The sequence below is a fragment of the Dreissena polymorpha genome, chromosome 1 (assembly GCF_020536995.1).
Source record: "Dreissena polymorpha isolate Duluth1 chromosome 1, UMN_Dpol_1.0, whole genome shotgun sequence".
NCBI classification, from domain to species: domain Eukaryota; kingdom Metazoa; phylum Mollusca; class Bivalvia; order Myida; family Dreissenidae; genus Dreissena; species Dreissena polymorpha.
In genome coordinates this window covers 82,765,095-82,792,646 of record NC_068355.1, presented here as the reverse complement: position 1 = coordinate 82,792,646, position 27,552 = coordinate 82,765,095, and the positions used below count along the sequence as shown (strand labels likewise).

Genomic DNA, 27,552 nt, shown 5'->3' with positions numbered 1-27,552 from the left:
TCCCCCCCCCCTCCCCCCCCCTCCCCCCTCCCCCCCCCCCTATTTTTTTTTTTTTAAAGATCATCTCACAAATGACCACCACACCCTCACACTATACCCCCACCCCACCCCCCCCACCCCACCCCCCCCCCAATTTTTTTTTTTTGATTTTTTTTTTTTTTTTAAGATCATCTCGCTTTTTTGGAAGATAATGTAATAAATGTCCACAACCCCACACTATACACCCCTCTTCACTCCACTCCTCCCTCCTTTGTGATTGAAAATGAGAGTCCCTTCACCTTTAAAAAGAAAATAGATGAGCGGTCTGCACCCGCAAGGCGGTGCTCTTGTTTGAAAATTTCAACAATCTTTGATGTTTGATCATCTATCAGTTGCTGGCATCCCTCTCTGCACAGCATCATTAGTGCTGTCAATGTGTCCTGTTATAGACGGTTCCGAATGGTCGTGCAAAGATTGTTCATTAGACTGAACACACTTTCCACAGAGGCAAGGTTACAAACTGACGTAAAACAGTACGCTGGCTGCCTGACAAAAGCACCGTAAACAGTAACGACTCTATTGATCGTACGCGCTGAATAATAAAACCGAAACTAATCGAGCGCGTGGTTACACACAACTATACGATTTTCTTTGTTCGCTCGCCGAAAGTTGGGTTTTGTTACAAAACTTTCGATCGTTTTGAGAAAAATTCGGACGCCGATTGGGATTTTTTCAGATGCTGATTGGGAATTTGGGAATTTTCATTCGATTGGGAAAGTACCGTTTACCGGTACTTTATAAAGAAGGAGGAAAATCGCTGTTGTTGCTTATTTATTTCTATTTCGAAAATATAACTTTTAGTATATTTTCGTTGTTATTAATGGATTTATAGCGAGTTAAACACAAACAGACACATTTTACCCCAGCCCTTTAAACAGTGTCGTTACTGAGTCACGTGACCGTTAGCAATTGATTAGCTTACATCAATTCTATTCTCCTAAGCAAGATGTAATTTATAAAACTGAACTCCAAATATAAACGCTACAAATTGGTATAAAGTATGAACATGCAGGCTTTTTCCGCCCTATGCCACGGGTCCGGCCCCATTCCCAATGCAAATCTGGTTGTTTTTTTCCAAATTGAAAAAAATTCCCAATTCCACAAAAAAATAATATTATTTTTTTTACCTTAAAATATATAAGTTAACCTGATCCGGTGTAGAAAATAGAAAGTGTTGCATAATTAAATTATCTGTTGCCTCGAATTTGTTTTAAAAACTGTAAAAATATGTTAATGATTATTTAAGACTTTCCTTATTTTCCTCAAAATCCGGCGCTTCGCACGATTTTTTTCACCTCAAAAAAGGCCAGGCCTTTTCCCAAAGTTCAGATTAAAAAACCTGCACTTATCTCACATGTTCATAATACTTTGTAAAATTTTAATTATAAGTTATCAAAATAGTCGTTATTTACCAGTTAACTGCTTCTTTGAAATATAAGGAACACTATTTACATGCGATTATTTTTCCCAATTGAGCCAATTTTGCGAATATTTTTTTTTCCCAAAATGGGGGTTTTCACGACGCAAAATTCCCAAAATTCCAGTGTGGTGTATTCCCAAAATGGAGCGGTAAAAGCCTGACATGTCAACCGTAAATCTAGATTGTAATACGGTATGATATTTTCGAAAGTTGAAGTTATAACTCGCCGGGCTGCCCAAATCAGATGAAAACATAATATATATTTATATATCCAAAAACAATGCAACATGGGCTTTCTATTGATATTTACATGTATACAAATTGTTGACTTTGATTAAATGAATAATAGTGTTTTGCATAATTATGAGTACAATCTTATTAGTGCACATTTTTGTGATAATGATTGATGATTCAATGTGCAGGGATGGAAACTTACTTTAAACAATTGATTGCCAACACTGGCAACCATCTTTAGTATTTAGGTTGCCAAGCAAAGACTCACAAGCCCAGTATGATGTTTATGTAGTGTCATATGTATGTAGGACTTCTTTGAAATATAATAAAAGGTATCGGGTCCGTTCGCCCTAGTTACACGTTCGCCCTGGGTCCGTTCGCCCTGGGTTCGTTCGCCCTATATTATCATGTGCATATCGGGGTATGAACAGTTGATTGTTCACACATATAAGCAAGTTTGAACCTTAAGTTTTCATTAATTAATATAGTAAGCAATTAGTGAAAATAACTGGCCTTTGTTACAAACACGCTTACAAGTTAAAGAGCGCCGTTTTGATTTTTCACACATGTAAGCAAGTATGTACCTTAGATTTCATCATTAATTAATATAATAAGCAATTAGGGAATATTACTGGCCTTTGTTACAAATACGCTTACAAGTTAAAGAGCGCCGTCTTTTATATTTCGGTAACACTTTTTTGTTTGATATGTTCGGAATAACCTAACTGTGAATTATCACAATATAAAAAATGGAGCTCAAATGTCTGGTTCTATTATTTCAAAAATGGATAATGTGTTGAGCATTTCGTGCAATTTGGAGGTACGACCAAGACAACATGCGATTACACGCGACGTTTGTGAACGGTGGCAGCATCGGCTATGTGGAACTGGTTAGTTTAATTTAATGTGTCAATTGCATATAATAAAAACATATCGTACGTACTTTTTCTATATATTTTTAATGTTTCTTGAGGATTTCATTATTTCCATCTAATGTAACTGGTAACGGGATCTTCCTTTACGTACGATAAATTATTTAGTTCTTAATAATTAATCATTCTGTTCATTACGGTCTTAGTGAATGTTGTCTCTATCGTATTTCATTTTCAATTAGCATTAAATGCTACCATTCTTCGACTTATGCGAATTAGCGTTAAGCGCTAATATCCTTTGATCCATAATAGATGTAATTAATTAAAGAAGCTTACGTTTGCGTTCTTGATTTGGTAAACAATTTAGATTGGAATTTGCTACTCGCTCTCTTAGCTTACTAAACTGTTTTATTATAGTACATCAATGTATTTTTCCACGTGTTAGAGTTTGTAGCTCACCAAGCACAAAAAGTATACCGATGTGGTTTTGTGAAAAATGGGCTTAATGCGTGATACGGACTGCCCAATTCCTTAAGTATTTCTAACAATATACAATAGTTATTCTAAACAATATGCAATAGTTATTTTAAACAATATGCACTAGTCATTTTAAACAATATGCAATAGTTAGTTTAAAAAATATGCAATAGTAATTATAAAATTTTGTTAATTGAAATTAAGTAAAACTTTATTAATTATGATTAATTAAAATTATTAAATAAGTTAAAATGGAAATTTAAATATTACAAATATGTACACAATATAAAGTGCATCATTTATTATTCTATATATAAGCTGTATATATTAAATTTATAAATTATTTGTACATTTATATGTGTAATATAGTCATTAAGATTATGAGATTTTGAGTGTAACTTCTTGCGTTGTTTATGGTTCTTTCATTCAGCAATATATAACCACCGTCTGTCGGATTATCTAAATTCTTGTCGATCCCTGCATAGGCAAATAAATTTAAAATTCATATGAACATCATTATATCTCAATATAAACATCATCGATATTCAATTTACTAAACTGATCAACTTCCAATAATTCTCGCGTGTATTGCGCGGTGTGAAGTAGCAACCGGCCTTTATTGATCGGTGTCGATTAATTAAGAGATTATAGAGATAACGATCTGTGTTAATTGATTGATTGAGTGTCGTATTTACCTAATATAGTTAATATTGAGAACAATTACTAAATCATATAGAAATTAGTTATGTAGAATATGCTTATTAAGTTGAAACTATTATCCTAAAGAGTATACTTAATATTGATGCATGCATAAATCATGTTTATAAAACAGAACTGTAATTTTTTTTTTTTAGAAATTATCTTTAATATGATTATTAGCGTATGATTAAGAAAATAAACATAAATTATGTAAATAAAACAGAGCGGTATATTTTAAATTGTGTAGAAATTGGTCTCAAAGAAAATGTTCAATTATAATAAATACATTAAGTAATAAGATTATTATTAATTAATTATACCAGAACTATATTTTAAGCAATTAAAGCCGTGTTGTCAGTGAAATTTGCCGATGTCATTGTAAGTTCATGAAATTTGTATATATCGTCCGCAGAAAGCAGGCCCCATATGTATATACAAAGAGAACTGATGTATTTATGGAACGTGAATGATATATAAATCATTTACGTTTTTAAATAACTAAACAATAAGAGAAAATTACTGGCATTCGACGGCTTTGTTACAAACACGCTTACACGTTAAAGAGCGCCTTCTTATTTTTTTTACATATGTAGGCAAGTTTGTAGCTTAAATTGTCATTTATATATTAAAATGTTAAAAAGATAACAAATTTCGTTATATTTATTGCTTCCCTGCTTTGATAATAAAATTTAGGGCGAACGGACCCAGGGCGAACAGGTTTTAGGGCGAACAGGATTTAGGGCGAACAGAAATTAGGGCGAACGGACCCGGATTCATAATAAAAGATAACTAAACAACAACTTTGCTTAATTTACAAATTAATGATTAACTCACAGTAGCCAATTGCATTAAATGTTTAATTGCACTGAATTGTTTAAAGCTTAAAAAAGCAAGTTGCCCATCCAGACTACTAACTTTTGAATTTGTGTTGCCCAGGACAAAATGTACTGGCACTGGGCTCACAGGCAACCACTAATTTCCATCCCTGATATGTATGTTTCAGAAGGAAAACGAACCTTAAGATTTGCCAAGAGTTAACAACTTCCTTTCTTAACTTAACATTGTACAAAATTTTCATTTAAAATGCCTTATGAATCTTGTGACAAAAAAGAACAAGTCAAGAGTAAAGTTATTGCTACTTAACACGAGGAGAAAATAAAAGACACATACCCCGGTACATTCATCTTTGATTCAACTTTTGAACCATAGAAATACCTATATAAAAAAATTCATATGAAATAGGATATTCAAGCATAAAGTTCATTGGTATGTAATGTCGCCAAAATTGTAAGAAAAAAAAGATTTTGACTGAATTCTATTTCAGGTGAAAGTAGGAACAGCTTGCTTTCTGCTCTCTTTGGAAGATAACACCAATGAAGGAAAGAAAACTTGTTCGGCTTTCTTAAAAAGATGGTCCAGCTATGGTAAAATATTTTTCATTCTTTTCAAACAAAAGTTTACAGAGCTATTAGCCTATTAATCATATTAATGGCTTCTTGGTTACAGTAACATTAAAAAATTGTGCAATAAAACGTTATTTTGTATTTTTAGCTCTACTGGCCATAGGCCAGAAGAGGTTATGGGATGGCATGGTTTCTGTCTGTCTGTGTGCGCGTTAGACTTTCTCTTGTTTATCCGATAAAGTCCACATTTTTCATCAGATTCTTTTCAATCTTGTCCAGTGTGTTGATATTAATGAGGACTCTAACCCTATCGAAAATGGGTTACATCAGAGTAAAAAGTCCAGAATTAACTCCCCTTGAATTTGAGAAAATTGTGAAATAAGGCTTGTTTACGAAATTAAGTCCACAGTTTTTATCCAAACATTTCCCGACTTTCACAGTGTCTTTATTTGAATGATGAGTCAAACCCTATTGAGAATGAGCAATATTGGAGTTATAAGTCCAGAATTATCTCCCCTTGAATTTGAGAAAAAAATGAAAATCTTTTAACATTTTGCCATAACTTTTGCAATATTGAAGATAGCAACTACATATTTGGCATGCATGTGTATCTCATGGATCTGCACATTTTGAGTGGTGAAAGGTCAAGGTCATCCTTCAAGGTCAAAGGTAAAAAAAATAATCAAAGAGGCGCAGAAGGGGACATAGTGTTTCCGACAAACACAATTCTTGTTTGTTTAAATATGAAGTTCTATCCTTTTGAAACTTCAACGGATGTTTTATATCATCAAGGGCCAGAACCCCATTGAGAGTGAAGAAAATTTGTCCAACTTATTGTTGAAACGGAGCCATTTGAAGTTTAAATTTTATGTATTTTTTTGTTTATGCGATGAATTTCCCATTTTGGGTCTGTTTGTTTAAAACTTACTCAGATTGTTCATACTATCAAGGGCTTGAGCCCTATTGATTCCAGCCAGTAGAGCGATTCAGGCCCTCATGGGCCTCTTGTTTCTTACAAGCTTTGATCATTATGTGCCTTTATATTGTTGAAAGATGTCAATTATCTGGAGAAAAGGTGTAGTAGCTACCTGTAGAACATAAAATTAGATATGTTGATATTTTCAAGGGCTGATTATTTCAATTTCTGAACTTTGAACAAGAACAACACATTGTTTATAAATAATTTATTAAAGAAAATGGGAGCAGAATTGATAAGTATTGCCAGTAAACTAATTGAAATGAGTTGGATTAAAAAGGACAATTTCATTGTGTAAATATCCAGATTTAAAGATGCATTTGTATTTGTATTGAAATGTTAACTATGTGTGGTTCAACCAGGGTTTTTAATCTGATTTTGGAGAAAGGGCCTGGCCTTTTTTGAGGCGAAATAAATCCCGCGAAACTCCGGATTTTGGAAGAAAAAACACACGAAATGCCTGATTTTGGGGGAAAATAAGGACAGTCTTAAATAATCAATTAAGCATATTTTACTGTTTTTAAAACAAATTCAAGGAAACAGAAAATTTAATTATGCAATATTATTCTATTTTCTACACATGATCAGGTTAACTTATATATTTAAATGTTTAAAAAAATAAAAATAAAAATTGTTTTTTTTTGGAGGGGAAAATGAAATCTAGGGGAAACTTTACCAGCTAAGGGGAACCAAAAAATCGGAGGGGAAAGGGCCAATTTTCGGCGGGTCACAAAGAAGGAAAAAAAAAACCTGTCAACTGTTGTGGGTTGATTCTGAAAGACACATACATCGTTGAAAATATATGTTCTTAGTTGTTTATCAAAAACAATTGGAAAAACGTGGGAATCATATTAAAAAATATTCCAACCAAATGAAGTTCCATTTTTCAGTTATTTTATATGCAGTGAGTGTCTGTGTACAGGTTCAGTTGTTCAGACTTAAACAACTCAATTTTAAATGAACTCCTTCACAAAATATGATAAAATCACAATATCTGGCTCTGTAGTTTACAATAAAATGTTTTTATTGCAGTTCAGTCAACCACATCAGATTCAGAGGACAATATGCCAAGTAGTGATGATTCCTTCACTGGTATGCTGTATAATTTCAGGGCTTTTTTCGCAACTTTGGAAACATGTACTTTACCCTTTAAAATTGATAATTCCAGTGTCAATTTACCCCAAATTGGGAAAATATTAGTAAAACTTAATGAATTGATGGATAAATTGTTTTTGATAAATGATTTTATTGGTAATTTCAACATGTAAGTCCTTTATATACACTGGAAGTCTCATATTTTCTAAACTTTTTCAAATCAACCTATTGGGATATTTTGTGTGAGGGATTTGGGAAAAAATGAGTTTTGCTATTGATAATATTGCTTATAGTGGCTATAAAATCAGCTGAAAAAAGCCTGAATTCTTTTATTGACACTGAATTATTTATTTTTATAATTTTTCAATTTACAAACAAAGGAACTGCTAAATGAACTTAATGTTTTTTTTTTGCAAGAATAAAGCATATGTTTAATGGTGACCCATGTTTTAACCACTTGTGTCATTGCAGATAGTTTTAAATTTATAAAGAAGTGTGCTTCAAAATTGCTTTATTTTAACAGTTTGTATTCATACCATCCATAATGTTGTGCTGGATTTTTCAAACACATAAATAAATGCAAAAAAAACCCACACAGTTGCATTTAAATAATATTTTGTCTGCTCCATAAGGATACAAAAAAATTGAATATTTGTCCTCAAAAATAAAACTAGCGAGCGAAATAAACAAAAATGAATGAATGGTGTGAGGGGGCGTAAAGTGGATGGGTATTCATTCTATTTTTTGTTAAACAGAGTCTTTAACTGATGTGCCAGACCTTTCTTTGGATGATGGAGTTGAGACGTTGATAAAGGCACGTGATTCTTCTACGAAAGGTACCAGTAATAATATAGATTTTGCATTGTAGCACTAGATTTTTTTTTTTAATTCTTTTAATCAAAGAAAATCTAATTACCAAATCAGTCCAGCCCAAAAATCACCGTTATTTAAAAGAAATTGATCTATTTAGACCCGTATTTACTGCAATTAAATAACTATTGGGATCTATACACTCGATCAGAGCTTCCTTAATTGGGCAGAAAGATAATTTTGTGAATCAAGTTATTTTTTTCGATAACGATACACTTAACATTTTTGAACAAAAATGGAAACACATTAAACTTTCATAACCTAGTCAAGTTGTTTATCTACCCCACTTTATGCAACTCATATATAGTTTAATTATTACATATAGGTAAAAACATTATAAATATTAGCATATATTGTATAATATGTTTAACATTATCATTGCTGCATGTTATAATTTGTTCTTGCTTATGCACATGTTTACATTATATGTTTTATATTGAATAAAAAAAAAAAAAAAAGTTATTTTCACCCAATTGGGAACATGTCCGTTGCCTTTCGGAAATTTTCGCGCCCTGAAATCACCAAATTGGGTAAAATCAAGTTGTGAATTGTAACAATTGAAGAATGTTTTTTTTTTTACTTTGTTTACTTGTTTAACTTTTGGCAGCTTTTGTTAACACAGGAAAGCTACATAAACTTTTATTCACAGTCTTGCACAAACAACATTTGACCAAAACACAGATTGTTACAGACATAGTTCTCTGCTTTTATTTGCGTTAAATATATCAAGCTGGCATCTTTCTGGGCTGATGAGAGTCCAGACACCCCCAGGCTTCATACTTATCACTAGACTACTGTCATCTTCGACAATTTTTTGCAGTGTACTGAGGGGAAAAGGTGGACTAAACAGACGCTTAACTTTTTACAAAGCAAAGATCGCTTAACAAGTTGCTTTTGACTTATCTAGGCTTTAATTTTGTTCTCGACTCATGGCGAATATTGTCGAAAGCGTCAGAAAATTCAGACGGGTTTATACTTTGCCATAACATACACGTATTTAATGTGCAAATTTAACGTTAAATATTTAAACCAGTCAATGATTGAGAAGTAAAATGGGCAGCAAGTTGAAACAGTCTCGAAATACGTCAAGTTGGCGATTTCGGGGAATTGTTTACTCGATTTTGTTGTAGTTTTTTTTGAAATTGGGATGGGTCTGGTTCATTTTGGGAACGGGTCCATAGGTCATTTGGAACAGGTCCGTTTACCGTATCTGTCCATAGAAGGAAAAATAACACTAGCTTCTGTCTCTACCATACATAATCTGGCTATTGAAAAGTTTGTGAGATCAAGTTTCTGAAATCTCGACAATGCTGTGTTTACTTGTAATTTATATTTGAACTTGGTAGGCAATGAACAATGACAATTTGCTGAAAAACAATAAGTAACACTAACAAGTACTACTTTGTTTCAGACACTAATGAGAATGAAGCACAAAAGATGTTTTTGGGTAAGAACAATTATATATAATGTTGGAGTGAGCTTGTGATAATGATATTGTTTGGTATTTTCATTCCGTCCATTATTCTGACTGTCTGAACTGGGGTCTGTCACACTTTTCTTAGCTGTTCTCAGTAACTTTTGTATGGAATTTCATGAAACTTAAAAATAAATGTCTAGCATACTGCCAGTGATAAATAAATGAGTTTGCTATAGATGCATTGTTATCTCAGGAATTAAGATCATGATATATCGATAAATCAATTTAATGTTGCACCACTACAGGCAAGTGACAATGCAATCATGAATGTCTTGTTTGAATTTACTGTTCATCAACATTTTTTTAGGAATATTTGATGTCCACATTGAAAATCTCATCCCACCTTCGCCAAAAAGAGCATCAAGACTGCTGGACCTTGAACACGTGAAGTTTTTAATGGACTCTTTTCAAAGTGGAGTTTTTCAACAACTTACAATCCTGGTAGGAATGGTCCCTGACGATTGTGACCCGTCGATATTAAAGATGAAAGGTATATATTCGAGCACTATTTTATATATTTAGCTCACCACAGTACAAAGTGTACAGTGTGAGTTATTGTGACAAGTCTTTGTCTTTCATCAGATGTGTTTTGGGATTTACCTTGTAATTCCAGAGTTATGCCCCATATTTTTACTGAAACTAATCTATTTTTGTCAACTTTTTGCCGTCCAGAGCTGATTTTTCAATAACTATAATATTGCATCCAATTTCCTTAAGCTTTTAAATCAATGTCTATCATCATACATTGTACTGCAGTTTTGCATGTGTAAAGTTTGTTAAGATTGTCCTGATAACTTCAGCGTTATGCCCTCTTCTGTGACTTTAATCAATATAATCAATAAATTTTGAAAACCTTTTTTTGGTGTCCAGAGCTGTTTCTGTTTAAATATTGGATGTAATTTTACGAAACTTAAAATAAATGTGTATTATTTAGACAATAACACACGACAGAGCTGGGCTGGACGTCTATAATCTGCCCGCTGCCGACATAACAGCTTTGTTGAATCTCAATTTTATTGATCACTGTTGGCTAAGGCTGAATGTGGACGCCATTTTGTTCAGTAAAAGTCGCGTGTTTCCATTCTTTTCTGATATGAAAAATCGGCCCGGCTCAGCGGGCTGATATAATTTATATTGGCCCGCTAGAGATGAATAACGGCCCTGTCGCAAAGTCATTTTGTTACTATTTATAGTAATGATATGTGATATACTGCAATAGTGCACATACAATTATGTTGGGATAGCCTTGGTACTTCCAGAGTTTTGCCCCCTTAATTTATCAAAATTGAAGAGTAGATTAGTAACTTCCATGGACTTACAGTCCCATTACTACTGAAATAAAACAAACATTTTGTATAATATTTCGTAAAATAACGTATAATAAACAACGAAACATAGTGTTCATTTTTACATTAGACAATTGCCGAATTTTCAACGCCAGATGTGGTCTGGTAAAATAGATGCTCGTTTTTATTATTAATTTGCATATATAATGCCATCTTCATTTCCCACAACAATATATATTATTCATACGACACATTCTGTTTCCTATGAATAGATCTATTTGCAGTAAAAATAAAAATGGAATAAATTGTGTCACAAATAAATAAAAACGAGCATTTTGTTTCTTCAAAGATCTATGTAATTATACCACATCTAGAGTTGAATTTTGGCTTTTGCTTAAAGGAACACTGATTGTTTTGGTGTTGACTTTATTTAAAAAAATACTAATTTTTGTTGATTTTGAGCGTTATAGAGGGTTTAATATAAAAAGAGAAATACTTATGATGAGCAGATTTAAGACAGTAATTTACTATCAGAGACCGGTGAAATAATGATTTTTTTATATTCTAAATGCTGCTTGGTGATCTTATTCTGTTAAACTAGTACATTGCATTTTGTCAACTTATAATGATATCATGGAACTGCAGGTGCCGGACAGGTTGAGACCCTTGGAGGGAACCACACAAGGGAAGCCCTTCAGGGTCTTCTAAGGCGTGGTCTCGCAACTATAACCACAGTCAAAATGAATATTTATTCAGCCCTGTCAACATGCACAGCCTTAACGGTGGGTTGGCAGCACAATGTTTGCTTGCAGGAGAAGCAAAAGCCTTTAAGCTTCATTGACAAGGTGAGGCTTATGAGACAGGTTCGCCCATCAATGCACATGTCACCAACGGATATGAAGGCTTGGAAAGAAGCTCTTTCTTCCATCTTTCATGTGAAGGTATAGTTACACTTATATAATGGAAGGGTCTGAAACGTGCATTCTCATGCTTATATAGTATGGTTTGACCAAGACACTTTTAAACAGTTTTTCTTTGAATTATTTAGATTTAAATCAATGAACAGAGGGATCAGTTAGATTGGCATTTGACTACCTGCTAACTCATGAATGGCTGTTGAATGATTTGACATTTAATAAATATAAATAAACACCATTTTGATGAAAAGTACTTATGTAGGCATTGACAATATTATAATCTTAACATAGTTGGTGCACATTAAAATTGTCTGCAAAAAGCAATACCAATCCTATGTTTAAAGCAAGCACGTTGAGAGACTTTATTATAGTTTAACCCTTGGCGGGCGGCATCCACAGCAGTGTCCGCTCTCTAATTGAAATAGTTTTCATCCGATCTTCACCAAACTTGGTCAGAAGTTGTGTCTAGACAATATCTAGGTCAAGTTCTAATATGGGTTATGTCGGGTAAAAAAAAAGGTCACTGGGTCACTTTCAAGGATTAAGCATGATGTCCGCTCTCTAATTTAAGTAGTTTTCATCTGATCTTCTCCAAATTTGGTCAGAAGTTGTGTCTAGATGATATGCAAGTAAAGTTCGAATATGGGTTATGCTGGGTCAAAAATGAGGTCACAAGGTCACATAGTGCATTTCATGTGTATGGTGTCCGCTCTCTAATTGAAGTAGTTTTCATCTGATCTTCACCAAATTTAGTCAGATGTTACATCTAAATGATATCTAGGTCAAGTTAAAAAAAGGGTCATGCCGGGTCAATAACTAGGTCTAGAGGTCACTTACTGCATTTCAAGCATTAAGCATGGTGTCCAAAACCTACAAACGGGCGTATCTTGTGACAGTTTGGCACTCTTGTTCAAATTTGACTTTTCTGCTATCCAATTATGTACAATATTTGGAGTAATATAATGGGCATTGTTCACTGTTGAAAGAATTAACAGGTCAAAAGAGTTAAGTTAAAATGTGGTTACTGACCAATTATCTGCAACTCATCTTGCTACCAGTTGTTTATAAAAAAAATATCCAATATTTTACATTGGACAGTCCTCTAAGTTGATTATTCAAAGCGTTATTATTTATAGTTTTGTATACTGAATGGTTATCATTATTCATGATTTACAGGACATCAGAAGATTCCAGAATTCGTATGGACTGCATATGAAGATGGCTCAGCTTGAACAGAGAGTTTGGGCCATTGTGGAGGAAGTCTCGGGTGGTGCAGTGAAAATCTCTGAAAAATTCTTCAGACCACTCTTGAAAATTCAATCAACCGAGGATATTGAGTCGTGTCTGAACATTCTGCGAAGCAAAGGATTAGCTGAATATAACAACAAAATGTAAGAATTAATTGTGAATTTACAAAACTGTAACAGACTTTAAAATTTTCATTGTATTTCTTATAACGCAAGTGGGAGTGGTGTCATGGGAACAAGCTTATTTATTTATCAATTGATGATTTTCAGGCATAATTTTGTCAGACCTGCCTTGTGTGATCTTGACATATTTGTCACAATGATTGTTTGATGTGTTTTGTGCTGTTAATCCGGACAATGCTTGTCTAGAGAGCTACTCTGTCATTAGTAGGCACAATATCAAATAATTTGACAGTGGCTTTGTCAAAAATCAACCAAATTTACTGCATTTTATTTAAACTGTATGTCTTTAGCTAAAGGGTATCATCTTATTTGAATTATTAAAGGAAAGATTGTAAATGTGAATATTATTTTTTTTAAAGAAATAATAGACTGGTAGGCATTAGTTATTGCAGTATTTTTTTTTTGAAACGGTTAAAAAACACAAATATTTATTTTTATTATTTTATGTTTGAAATACCGTCCAACCATCGCACCCAAGAATCTTCCCCCTTCCCCCCCCCCCCCCCCCCCCGATTTTTTTTTTCATTTTTTTCGCATTTTTGGAAGATAATGTGATAAATGTCCACACCCCCACACTATACACCCCTCTTCACTCCACCCCTCCCTCCTTTGTGATTGAAAATGAGAGTCCGTTCCCTTAAAAAAAGAAAATAGATGAGCGGTCTGCACCCGCAAGGCGGTGCTCTTGTTATAATTTCACAAGCATGTTGAGGCACCTGTGTCGCGGGACGTTTTTAAAGCCCAGGGTTTTTTATCTTACTTTGGGGAAAGGGCCTGGCCTTTTTTGAGGGGAAAAATAATCGTGCGAAATGCTGAAATTTGGGGAAAAAATCACGTGAAACACCGGATTTTTGCGGAAATAAGGAAAGTCTTAAATAATCAATTTAACATATTTTGCTGTTTTATAACAAATTCAAGGCAACAGATAATTTAATTATGCAATATGTTATAATTTCTACACTGGATCAGGTTAACTTATGAATTTAAAGTTAAAAAAAAAAAATTAAGGGAAAAAATCACGTCTGGGGGAAAATTTGCCTGCTGAGGGGAAAAAAATCCGAGGGGAAAGGGCCATTTTACGGCGGGTCCCAAAGAACGAAAAAAAGCCCTGAAGCCACAGACAATGTAAAACATGTTGGTGTTGTATATATTTGAAGTAAATTTTTGATTATTTTTTAGAAAGGAATTTTTGGGATCCAGACCACTTACAAAAAAAAGAAAGCAAACTGACCTGGAAGATGATGCCAATGAGGAATGTTCAAACACTTCTGAGGGACTCCTTGTAAGTTAATTAATTTCCTTTTTTGTATATCAGAAACATGAGCAATTAAATAAATAGTATTTGGTTTATGTATTTACACTGGTGAACTGCAAGTATTAAGAAAGGCCTTGTGTTTGATTGGAAATCAGGTAAATGATGTTAAAATGAAAAAGTATTTGATCTTTTAAATAGCCTGAAAAAGCATTTTGAGAACATTACCTGTGATATTGGGAAGTTGTGCTTCAATTTTCCTTGTGAGAATAAAAAAGTTTGTTTGCATGGCAAAAAAAAAAACTTCAGAATTTTTTTTTTTGGGAACATGAAACTACTATTAAAATCGGCAGAGAAAGGGTCTGCTCATAGATCAATATATTAACTTGTACTTCTAGGAGAAGTACAGCAAGGTAGTTGATGAGCGTCAAATGATGAAGGACAAATGTTCCAAACGGGAAACAGAAAACTCAGAATTGAGGCGTCAACTGACAGAGCGTAAGTGCATATATTTCTTATAATATTCTTGAACACTTAATGAATGGATCTTTTTTATAAATGATAACTATTTCTTGACTTACAGAGTTTAGAATAATTCACAAACATTGGTTTAAGACCACTTCGAGTGAACACACATCTTCTGATGCCAACCCCATTAATTTGCCTAATATTTCAATGTTTTTAAACCTGAATATGCAGTTTGAGTTATTAGGCATAGACACAAATGTCCAGGCTTCGAGTACCAAATAACCTCATAAAGACCCTGTTTGAGACACCAGTGACAGTTGATCAGATATAAGTTGACATACATTGACACTTGATCATAAGTGAGTTATCCTGATTTATATGTAATAAATATTTTTATGCACCCCTTCCGAGAAGAGGGAGAATATTGTTTTGCACATGTCGGTCGGTCCGTTAGTTGGTCGGTTTGTCGGTCCATCTGGCAGAGGACCCCTATTGATTTTCAGGTCACTAGGTCAAGGTCACAGTGGTTCGGGATGATAACTCAGGAATGCTTAGGCCTTGATCATGAAACTTCATTGGTACATTGATCATGACTGGCAGATGACCCGTATTGATTTTCAGGTCACTAGGTCAAAGTTAAAGGTCACAATGGCCTGGCTGCCACTACAATGAACTGCCCATTTGGAGAGCATGCGTGTTTTACAAACAGCACTTGTTTTTACATCTTCTGTAATATATTTCTATTAATTTTTTCTGTTTATTGAATTGTCAAGTTAATGCTAATAGAAGTATTCTTTTCCACAATTATCCTAAGATTTAGACATAAACAACAGTTTTCGCAATTTATCTACCGTTTATTGTTTGTTCACCCATTGAAATACATAATTTGGGTATAATTTAAAAAATGTGCTAAAATGATGACGACACGGTGGTCTGCTCAACTTGTCACCTGTCCCAAATAAACCATGAATAGTTGTACTATCAATATGAACATTTTTAATGGTCCATTTCTCAGAGACTGTCAAAGACATTTGGTTCAACTTAGGTATTCATGATTACCAATTAAAAATGCATCTCAGTTCTCAAGGGCAAATAAGCCTAAATTGAATCATTAGGGCTATGAATTAGCAAGAGTCCAGTAGCCAAAGGCCCTAAAACTTGAGCTGGGCTCATAAAGATAAGAACACACTTGGGAGAATGGGTTAAAGTTTTAGTTTTATAACCTTTTCTCATAATTATGGCCCATTTTCATGTTGTAATTTTCATTGTTTATTGACCCTATTGTTGAGGACAATTTCTTTAAAAAATGGAAATAGATATTTGGTCATAGTCAATTATTCTTGTTTATTGTCACAAAGTGAACATATTTATCAATGGCAGATAAACCTTGATATTATTTTTCTAAATGTGTGCCCAGTGTCCGACAAATTTCTTATTTTTCAGGTAGCCCACTGGGCTACCAATAAAAATATTTGGTAGCCAATAAAATTTTCCTACAAAATGGTAAGAGGCAGGTTTTCTTCTTTATTTTATTTCTTCATTTACATATACATAATATGTATACATACATATACATAAAACAGCAAGTAGTCTGATGTACACAGTCAATATCGTAAATTAATGTTACAGTACAGGCACCGTGTACTTAAATGTAAATGTACCAAAGAAAATCATATACTACATGTAGATATTACATGTATGTGTACTTAAATTCGGACAGCACGTTTAGTCGTAAACGTAAATAAAGCGTTTAGATGATCAATACGATTGATTCGTATGGTGTTAATCAATGCTATTGCCCTTTTTAACAACAAATACCGAGTTTCAAGAAATCAAGAGTATTAAATCATTTATTTACTTGTGTCCGACTTAAAGTACTGTCCGAATTTACGTACATGTATTGCATCCGTATGTTACGACACTTGTGTGCAGTCTGTATACAATACAATGAACTGATACAGCGTAACGGTAACGATACAGCGTGTTTACATGATATTTTATTAAGAGAAAATGTCAATGCCAAATACTTCGCGAGATACCCCGGTACTTACATTGAAATTCACAACGAAACTTTTAATGTAAATTAAATGATCTCAATGTTGTACCCGCTACGAAATTTTTATTTACAAATAAATACACCCACGTCAATTTTCGCGCGCTTTTTATCAGGACAAAGAAATTCATTTCTTAAATGTAGAATTTTGTAACCTAAAATAGCTGTACACAACGCGTGCACACCACAGGTGGAAGTAACGTACCCAGGATAGTATTTTTCATATATATATTTTTTTAGGAGCCCAATATATTCAAATAAATATATAAAATCATGTTTAATGAGAAAATAAAATTGACAAAGAGCCATGAAAAAAATCCCCACCCTCTGATATTGGAAACATAATAAGTTATGATTCCAATATCAGAGGGTGGGGATTTTTTTTCATGGCTCTTTGTCAATTGTTTTCTCATTAAACATGATTTTATATATTTATTTGAATATATTGGGCTCCCTAAAAAAATAAATAAATAAAATACTATCCAGGGTACGTTACTTCCACCTGTGGTGCACACCGTGGCAGATTATTTACGCATGTTGCAATACAACGGTCCTGATTGGGAGCTTATTTCATCATATCTTTAAATAGAACCATGTGCCGAAATTCATTTGACACTTTAGAAAATTTCAAACGTTTGTGTTTATGACACTTATCGTCTATATTACCCACCCATAATTTGTTTTTAAAAATAAAAATCGGGCATATATGGGATTATTGATTAAAAGTCGATTAATCCAATTATTAATTGACAATGCAAACTAATTAGCAGGTGTTAACCGCGTTCACAAAGTTGTCATTAATATTCATTTTTGGTTTCGTTACCGTTTTGAAGAATCCGCTATTGTTTTAATTTATTTAATGTTTGGCGTCCTTGGATATTTAATTTTAACGACATCAAAAACGTTGTCGCTATTACTCATTGTTGCGGTTAACAAAGAATTCCAAACTGCGAAATGATGTTGCATCATGTGCGCCAACTATCCAACCGGCTCTCATTATATTATTAGCAGACGACAAATGTTGGTTCTGATTGGATGATTAAAATACACTGTTACTGTTTAAGACATTACCGCAAGTGATCGGTGACTGATTAGATAATTGATTGCACTTTGTTATCGGATTATAAGCAATACACAGTGTACAAACACATGGTCAGCGTGTTTATTCTACGTATGTCTGTCAATAAACCGGGCTACCGCTCTTACAGATTTATTGTAGCCCGGCGGGCGTCAGCTGGAAAATTTCAGTAGCCCGATGAAAAATTTCGGTAGCCCCCGGGCTCCGGGCAATGGATTTGTCGGACACTGTGTGTGCCCCATTTTGAACATTGAGTGTTGGAGTGTCACTGGTAACATTTACTTTACATGGACAGTTAACCTTAATACTAATACTAATGACTTCCTCTTCTCTACCTAACACTCGGACAAGTGGATGACAATGTCTGCAGATGGCTCATGCTCGGTAGTTCATCAAATCAGTTCAGGGTCTTTTATTATATCTGAAAACAGATTGCTCGAAGTCCAAGGAAAATTCATCAAAGGACAAAGAAATTGAAGCATTCTGGAGATTTGAAGACGGACGAGAGGAATGGTTGCCGGCCAAATTGATCCGAAAATATGCTAACGGTAATTTTAAACATAATAAAATATTTTACGAATAATGTACAATTTTCAAGTGAGATGAACAAAATCCCATATAAAACTGACCATGTACTAAAATAAGCTTTAATTACTGTGAATAAATAATCAGTTGTAAGTTCCCAACTGGTATGCCCAGAGGGAACTTGTGATATATCAAAACAACACTGACAATGTTGCTGACAATTTTGTAATGGTATTTTGACCAGTAGGGGAATTTTGCATTGCATGCAATGATAATCTTGTTTATATTGTGAAACTCAACATATAAACCCTTTTTTCTGTTCTTGTCTGTTTGTCAAAAGCTGACAGCATGCATATTTTCAACTAGTAAAGTGACTGTTAGTTTTAAAAACACCTTGCTTAAAAGGTACACTTCTAGAATCATAGTGAAATATATATATATTTCATAAAGCAGTTAGTTATTAATAAAGTTATGTAATATATATATATATATATTACATAACTTTATTAATAGCTAACTGCTTTATTATACCCCACCACAGGCGTTTGGTATTGCAGTAATGTCTGTCACACTTTTTTGTTGTGCAACTCCTTATTCATTTCTCATTCATTAAACATAAAAATACAGAATGATTATCATCAAGAACTGCCACTCATATCGTGAGGGTTGGCGATTGAAATTAATTAAAGAGAGTTATTATTTTGTGTAGATTTTATGTTACTTATCCATATTGCTGTACAATTTATTCATAAGCAGTGAATGGTACCATTTCAACTTAAACAGATATTCATAAATTGCTGTAGTCCATCTTGTTTTGGCAATTTTTTCCCGTTCACTCATTGAACCTATAGCAGGGATTTGTCTGTCAGACACCCTTCAATTATGTAAATGACAATTTAAACATGCAAAGACATTTCACATCACACAACAACTGTGTTTGATATTTATGCCCCCCTTCCAAGAAGAGGGGGTATATTGCTTTGCTCATGTCGGTCGGTCTGTCGGTCGGTCTGTCAGTCGGTCCGTCCACCAGGTGATTGTCAGACGATAACTCAAGAACGCTTGGGCCTAGGATCATGAAACTTCATAGGTACATTGATCATGACTCGCAGATGACCCCTATTGATTTTGAGGTCACTAGGTCAAAGGTCAAGGTGACCAGAAATAGTAAAATGGTTTTTGAATGATAACTCAAGAACGCATACACCTAGGATCATGAAACTTCATGGGTAGATTGATCATGACTTGCAGATGACCCCTATTGATTTTGAGGTCACAAGGTCAAAGGTCACGGTGACCCGAAATACTAAATGATTTTCGGATGATAACTCAAGAACGCTTTTGCCTAGGATCATGACTCTTCATAGGTACATTGATCGTGACCCGCAGATGACCCCTATTGATTTTCAGGTCACTAGGTCAAAGGTCAAGGTCACAGTGACAAAAATCGTATTCACACAATGGCTCCCACTACAACGGACAGCCCATATGGGGGGCATGCATGTTTTACATACAGCCCATATTCAAATTGACAATCATATTGGTTTTTTCTGGCGCTGAAAACATGAATGGTATATTTATGCAGTATCTTTATATATCCCATTGTGAGTGCCAAACTATAGTTTTCAAGCAAAACATTGTACATTTGACTCTGCAGTATCAATTGCTATGAGTACTAATGCTATAATTTAAAAGACATAATTAATAACCATATGATTATCATATCGCCTGGCTGTATAACAGCATTCAAATTCTTACATTTCAAGATGTTTTTTATTCAGGAGAGTGTTCAGTCCAGTACTCTGATGGAGTTAGTAGAGTGAGGTCCTCATGGGTGAGAGAGGTGGGACAGATGTAAGGTCATCCTATTGCCACATCTAGAAGTTATACCTATTTTCTCAAGACTAAAAATGTCGTGAACTTAAAATAAATGTTGATATCAATATTTGCAACCAGAGTACATATTAAGGCACTTGATGTTATTTTTCTGAATGATTGAAGTCAGGTTTCTCATACTAAGACATTTCCCTGTCAAGTTATGGAATTAACTTAAATTTTATGGTGTGAAATTTCTGTTTTATAAAAAAATGCATAGATAATTTTTATCAAATTGTGAGACTGATAGCTTCATTTTTTTTTATAAAATCATGCAAATGATTGCCCTTTTTTTGAAGTAAAAGAAAAAAAAATGAATTTTACATCACACTGATGATCATATTAAGTGTATGCATTATTCTACATGATTTTGTTCAGTTTAATGTTGGAATTGAATGTTCCCTAATCAACAATTTGATTCTCTTTACTGCACTTTTGTTTATGTGCATTATCCAAAGAATGTTTGAATTCCATTTTGAAATGCTTGATGAGAACTTGTGGTTTCACTTAGGTATATGCTTTTTTCATTATTGGTTTTGTTCAGTGGTGGTGGTCATATTCTTCTTATGTCATTTCGGTCAGTAGAATATGGGACTTGTATATAACAGTTTAAATGTTTGAATAGTTTATGAGATTATTTTAAATAAAACTATTTTTGAATTTCTTTCGCTATATAATCAAAAGTTAATTAAAGAGATTTCACGTTTCTTACTGTTGCAATCAATTTAATATCTTAAAATAACCCGAGATCTTTTAAGAAACTAGACAAAAAATAAGTTCTAATGGTGAACAATTCATATTCAGTCAGCCTTTGTAAGCAATTGTAACTGTGAATGTGTTCATGTGCATTATTCTAACATTTTTTTGATTTCGGTTTAGAAATGCTTTGTATGAACTTGTCTTCATTTTAAAATGCTTAATTAAAATTGATTTTGTTAATTTGTGATTACCAATGTTTTATTTTGTATGTCCTATATGATGTTTGAGTATTTCAGAGAAACAATAAAGTTTTGCCCTTACAATACATACTAAAATTGTGGCAGAATTGTTTAGTAATGAAAATACAAATTGCAGCAATTGCACTTGTTAAAGAACTTTGAATGGTTATACATGTAATAGCGGTAAAGATTGTTTTATTTAAATATTTAATTTTTCATAATGACTTCACATGTTAAAAAAAAATGTTTAGCATTTTTTAATACTTGTATATTTTGAGAACTAATTTAAGTGTGACATAAATAATATTGAATCATTCACACTATTTAATATATATTTTCTGACCTGCTGACTGGTGGATTGAGTACATATTAGTATACTGGTATTGTTTTTTATTTTTGAAATTTCACTGATTGAAAATTTACACATCATTTTGTGTGTTCTGTATTTACTATGCCCCCCTTCGAAGAAGAGGGGGTATATTGCTTTGCACATGTCGGTCTGTCGATCGGTCCGTCCACCAGGTGGTTTCCGGATGATAACTCAAGAACGCTTGGGCCTAGGATCATGAAACTTCATAGGTACATTGATCATGACTCGCAGATGACCCCTATTGATTTTGAGGTCACTAGGTCAAAGGTCAAGATCACGGTGACCTGAAATAGTAAAATGGTTTCTGTATGATAACTCAAGAACGCTTAGGCCTAGGATCATGAAACATGATATGTAGATTGATCATAACTCGCAGATGACGCCTATTAATTTGCAGGTCACTAGGTCATAGGTCAAGGTCACAGTGACCCGAAATAGTAAAATGGTTTCCGGATGATAACTCAAGAACACTTATGCCTAGGATCATGAAACTTCGTAGGTAGATTGATAATGGCTGGCAGATGACCCCTATTGATTTTCAGGTCACTAGGTCAAAGGTCAAGGTCACGGTGACCCGAAATAGGAAAATGGTTTCCGTATGATAACTCAAGAACGCTTATGCCTAGGATCATAAAACTTGATAGGTAGATTGATCATGACTCGCAGTTGACCCTTATTGATTTTCAGGTCACTATATCAAAGGTCAAGGTCACGGTGACCTGAAATAGTAAAATGGTGTCCGGATGATAACTCAAGAACGCTAATGGCTACGATCATGAAACTTCATAGGTACATTGATCATGACTTGCAGATGACCCCTATTGATTTTGAGGTCACTAGGTCAAAGGTCATGGTGACCCGAAATAGTAAAATAGTTTCGGATGATAACTCAAGAACGCTTATGCCTAGGATCATGAAACTTAATAGGTGCATTGATCATGACTCGCAGATGACCCCGTTCGATTTTGAGGTCACTAGGTCAAAGGTCAAGTTCACCGTGACGCGAAATAGTAAAATGTTTTCCGGATAATAACTGAAGAACGCTTATTCCTAGGATCATGAAACTTGATAGGTAGATTGATCATGACTCGCAGATGACCCCTACTGATTCTCAGGTCACTAGGTCAAAGGTCAATTTCACGGTGACCCGAAATAGTAAAATGGTGTCCGGATAATAAATCAAGAACGCTTATGGCTAGGATCATGAATCTACATAAGTACATTGATTGATTTTCAGGTCACTAGGTCAAAGGTCAAGGTCACAGTTACAAAAAATATATTCACACAATGGCTGTCACTGCAACGGAGAGCCCATATGGGGGGCATGCACGATAATTGCAATTGATAATATTTTAAAAATGGATTTTCCACAGAATCCCTTTTAAAAGGGTCATTTTAAAGGAAATTTCTTTAAAAAAAACCCACATTTTTCTCACTTTTTTGAAGAAAGTACAAAAAAATTTACGCTGGCAGTACAACCCATCTTACATTCAGACAGGAAAATTGAACTGAAACTTAAATGTTATGCTGGCGGAACAACCTCCCAAAGGTTCAAAATAAAAACTTAATATTCTTTGAAAATGTTACGCCGGCAGTACAAACTCCCTAAGGTTCATTATCACATAGACAAATAAATGTTTGAAAATGTTACGCCGGCAGTACCAACTTCCAGCAAGGTATAATCACACAGTAAAAATCACACTGAAAAAAAGGAAGATAAACCACTTTTAAATGTTTAAGTTCTTAGGTTCATAATCACAACAGATAATTCTTTGAAAACGTTACGCTAGCGGTACAAACTCTCAGAGGATCATAATCAAAATGTTACGCCGGCGGTACAAACTCCCTAAGGTTCCAATAGTAAAAATCACACAAACCACTTTTAAATGTTTAAGTTCTTAATTTAATAGTAAATTATACAAGTAATGTAAATACAGAACACACAAAATGATATAACCCTTAAAATTTAACTGAAAATGTTACGCTGGCGGTACAACCTCCCAAAGGTTCATAATCACAACAGATAATTCTTTGAAAATGTTACGCTGGCGGTACAAACTCTCAAGAGGATCATAATAACAACAGATAATTCTTGAAAATGTTACGCCGGCGGTACAAACTATTTAAGTACAGACTTACTCCATTAAGGCTAGATTTTTGCAAAACCTACTTATCTGTGGGTACAAAGCTTTCAAAATCACTTACCATATAAATTCTTATCATTTTAATGAATCTATCACCGGTTGATTCAATCAGTCAGCCTTATTTGTGTCGAAGGTGTTAATAAGTTTTTCCAAAGGAGGATACCTGGATAACACCTGTTCACCAAACATGAATACCGGTATAAGTTTTTTCTGGAATAACGCAGATACTGTCGTCATATGGGTCACTGTACCTGCAGTTTTTTTTTCATACACTCGAAATAACACTTTTCCGCTTGATCAAAGCAATTTGGGCACACCTTAAACGATAAACATAGAATCAAATTGTATTGCCTTGTTTCAAAATGAGGCAATAGTCGAGTGAAACATGTATACTGTCAATTTTCCATTTGACAACTCTAATGACACGGGTTGGTATGATATTTTTGTCTGCAAAATATATAAATAATGAAACACATAAAGTCACCATCATTAATGTATAGCTTAAAATTTATATTAATATGACATTATGTCTGTTTTCAGGAAATACACTGCATGGATTTTATGGGGAAAAAACAAAACATTTCCCTATAAATAGAAAGGCATTTGTTCACCAGTAACATAATCATTAGAAAAGTGTCAAAATCAGACATGTGAAATTCAGCCCCCCTTGTACAATGTTGAAGAGTTCAAATGTGAACAAGAGCACCGTCTAGCGGGTGCTGACCGCTCATCTATTTTCTTTTTAAAGGTGAAGGGACCTATCTAAATACTTCAATCAAGAAAGGGTCTGAGGGTGGAGTGGGAGGTATAGTGTGGGGATGTGTTCATTAATTACCTTATCTTTCAAAAATGAAAAAAAAGAACAACATATTTTTTTTTGGTGGGGGGATTCTTGGGTGGGATCGTTGGAAGTCTTTTCAAAATTAAATAATAAAAATAAATATTTGTGTTTTTGTTACCATTTTTTCAATACAAATTTATGTATTTTTTATGGGGGGGTTGAGGTGGTTCCTGGGATGGTTTGGATGGAGTCCATTGTGGTATGTCAGGTAAGTGTTGTTTTCTCAAAGTATGAATCAAATCGGATCATAAATAAAGAAGTTATAGCAATTTTAGCACAATTTTATAATTTGATGTCGAGAGTCAATGTCGTTCAAAGGTCAAGGTCAAATTCAACATGCCAGGTACAGTACTCTCATGATAGTAAGAAAGTATTTAAAGATTGATAGCAAAAGCTTTGATACTGCAGAAGTAGAGTGGATCCATACACACCATTTAACAAAATATTCAAACTTACTTAGTCAAAAAAGGGCCATAATTCCATCAAAATGGCAACCAGAGTTATGCAACTTGTCGGAGTTGCCCTATACAGTCCCCTTATGATAGTTAGTAAATGTTGCAAGTAAGAAAGCAATTTTTTTTTAACTTTAGGTTTAAAGTGGACCTAAACACAAAACTTACTCAAATTTTAATTTTCTAAGTATAAAAGGGGCAATCATTCTGTCAAAATGCCAGTCAGAGTTACATAACTTTGCCTGACAAGTCCCCTCATGATAGTAAGTAAGTGTGCCATGTTTGAATGCAAAAGCTTTGATACTTTATAAGAAATGTGGACCTTAGCACAAAACTTAACCTTAACACAAAACTAAACCGGAGGCTGACGCTCAGGTGATGACAATAGTTCATAATTTTTTTTAGGTGAGCTAAAAAGGGGATAAGTGATTATGAAGAAACATTGTACAGAAAAAGTTAAGTACTTTGTAGCTGCATTACTGCACTGATTTGCTTTTACAAAACCCAGGACATAAAATATAAATGGCTTTTCAACAACATTTTTTTATTCAATAAAAGACATACGATGTATACATGTGTATGATCATAAAACAAAGTGATACCATGTAGCAGCAATAATGTTCAAACATGTTATACAAGAAATCCTTATATACACTTTTTTGTTTTTGTGCTTTCCTTTTGATTAAAAAAAGGTTAATATATATTATTTTCTTTTGGTTTGTTGTAAGAAAATCAGAATACTTATGAATAAGGATGAGTTGCATAAATTGGAAAGAAAGCATACTGGACTTGTTTATTAAAGTTTAATGTGTTTCCATTTTTGTTCAAATATATGAAGTGTATTATTGTTTCTTTTTCTATTTGAATCTTCAGTTTTAAATAATGAAACAATTCGTTGTAGGTTTTTTGTTTTCTGTATTTCATGCTTAATATAAAAAAAATATTAATATAATTATGTAATTCACAGCGTTATTAACCTCTTGTATTTTGAAGGTTTTTACCCCTAAAATGAGATAGTTTAATATTTAATTGCTGTTTCTCTAGAAAGGTTGTCGATTGATTCCATAGCGATTGAATACGTTTACACTCCCAAAAAAGGTGTTCTATTGTTTCAATATGTTCACTACACATATCACATAGATTTGTGTTGGATAGGTTTCACTTAAGGTTCATGGGAGGGATGAAATTCATTAAAACTTTGATTTTTTTTTCATTGAATGTGGTACAATATGGTCAAACTATATATCATTTTAAAGGTAAAGACGGATAGAATAACATAAACACATTTTTGACATTCAATATTTTGTTGCTTTATTCATATTTTTGTTTAAAACCAATAGATGTGTACACTAATTTACAAAAACTCATCCAAAGTAAGGAAGGATATGCACTACCGTAAGTTGAATAAATACAAAGCTATATACATATACAAGGTCAAGTTAGTAACATTTCACAGAGAATTATTGTCAGAAAACAACAAATGAGTTATTATTCAACTGCATTTTTTGGATAATTTTCCTTAACAAAATTCTAAAAATAACTAAACTGAACTACTTTTTAAAAATCCAGGTATGGTGGATAATAAGGTCACCATTCTATTTCAAGGGCTTAACAATTTTGCTATAACCAAATGGAAAATTTTAAACCATCTCCAATTGAAAGAAATGCAGACGACATATAAAATTGTAAAAAAATGTAAAGAAATAGGTTTGTCTGGGTAGAAATCATTGTGATAAAAGGAGATATTGCTCATCAATAACAAGATTTTATGAGTTTTGTGCAGACGACTCTAGAAATCATAGTTTTACATAGAAATACACAGCTAGGTATCATAGTTTTTTCTTTCTTCCTTCCTGAACAACAACTGTCCTTGTACCGTTTGAATAATGTGTTCGGTTTGACAAACCGAATCTTTTTTATACATTTGTATATCGATTCCTTCTACCCATTTTGAAAGCGTGGCACTCTTTGTGCTCCGTAGAAAAAAACGTGCATTACAAATCGGTCGAAATCACGTAAAGTAGTAAGAAAACCTGGTACGTGTATACACATACCTGAGAAAACACATCATTATTTTGACAGTTGGTCGCGACTAGTAAAACAACTGTAAACATTTATCAGGAAGAGATCGCGCTTAATAACAGAAATGATCGCAATGAGATATAATAACTTACCCCATTTCAAATATTTTCCAGCTGAAAATTTCCCCCCACACGTCTTTTTTTTAGTGTATTTGTATTGTTTTTCTGGAGCCGAAGTGCATCTCACATAATATCCATCCGACTTCCGTTGTTTTCACTTTCGTTATTAAAAACTTCGTTTAAAAGAATTATTTTTACATTTAGGTTGTTGAAGCGAATA

At 33.6% G+C, this 27,552-nt stretch overlaps 1 protein-coding gene across 5 annotated transcripts in view; it reads left to right on the top strand.

The window, feature by feature from the left end:
• Window positions 1-22,631, top strand: part of LOC127838029 (uncharacterized) — a 36,780-nt gene extending 14,149 nt beyond the window's left edge. For 4 of the 5 annotated variants that reach the window (XM_052365557.1, XM_052365544.1, XM_052365552.1 and 1 more), the window contains exons 2-12: window positions 5,066-5,165; window positions 7,153-7,212; window positions 7,971-8,051; window positions 9,497-9,532; window positions 9,870-10,052; window positions 11,494-11,789; window positions 12,942-13,156; window positions 14,375-14,477; window positions 14,846-14,945; window positions 18,478-18,594; window positions 20,353-22,631. In XM_052365557.1, coding sequence (XP_052221517.1) covers window positions 7,185-7,212; window positions 7,971-8,051; window positions 9,497-9,532; window positions 9,870-10,052; window positions 11,494-11,789; window positions 12,942-13,156; window positions 14,375-14,477; window positions 14,846-14,945; window positions 18,478-18,594; window positions 20,353-20,429 — 1,236 coding nt within the window. In that variant the 5' untranslated portion in view covers window positions 5,066-5,165; window positions 7,153-7,184 and the 3' untranslated portion in view covers window positions 20,430-22,631. The remainder of the gene's footprint in view (window positions 1-5,065; window positions 5,166-7,152; window positions 7,213-7,970; window positions 8,052-9,496; window positions 9,533-9,869; window positions 10,053-11,493; window positions 11,790-12,941; window positions 13,157-14,374; window positions 14,478-14,845; window positions 14,946-18,477; window positions 18,595-20,352) is intronic. The other variant, XM_052365564.1, reaches the window with a different exon arrangement.
• The last annotated feature ends 4,921 nt before the right edge of the window (window positions 22,632-27,552 follow it).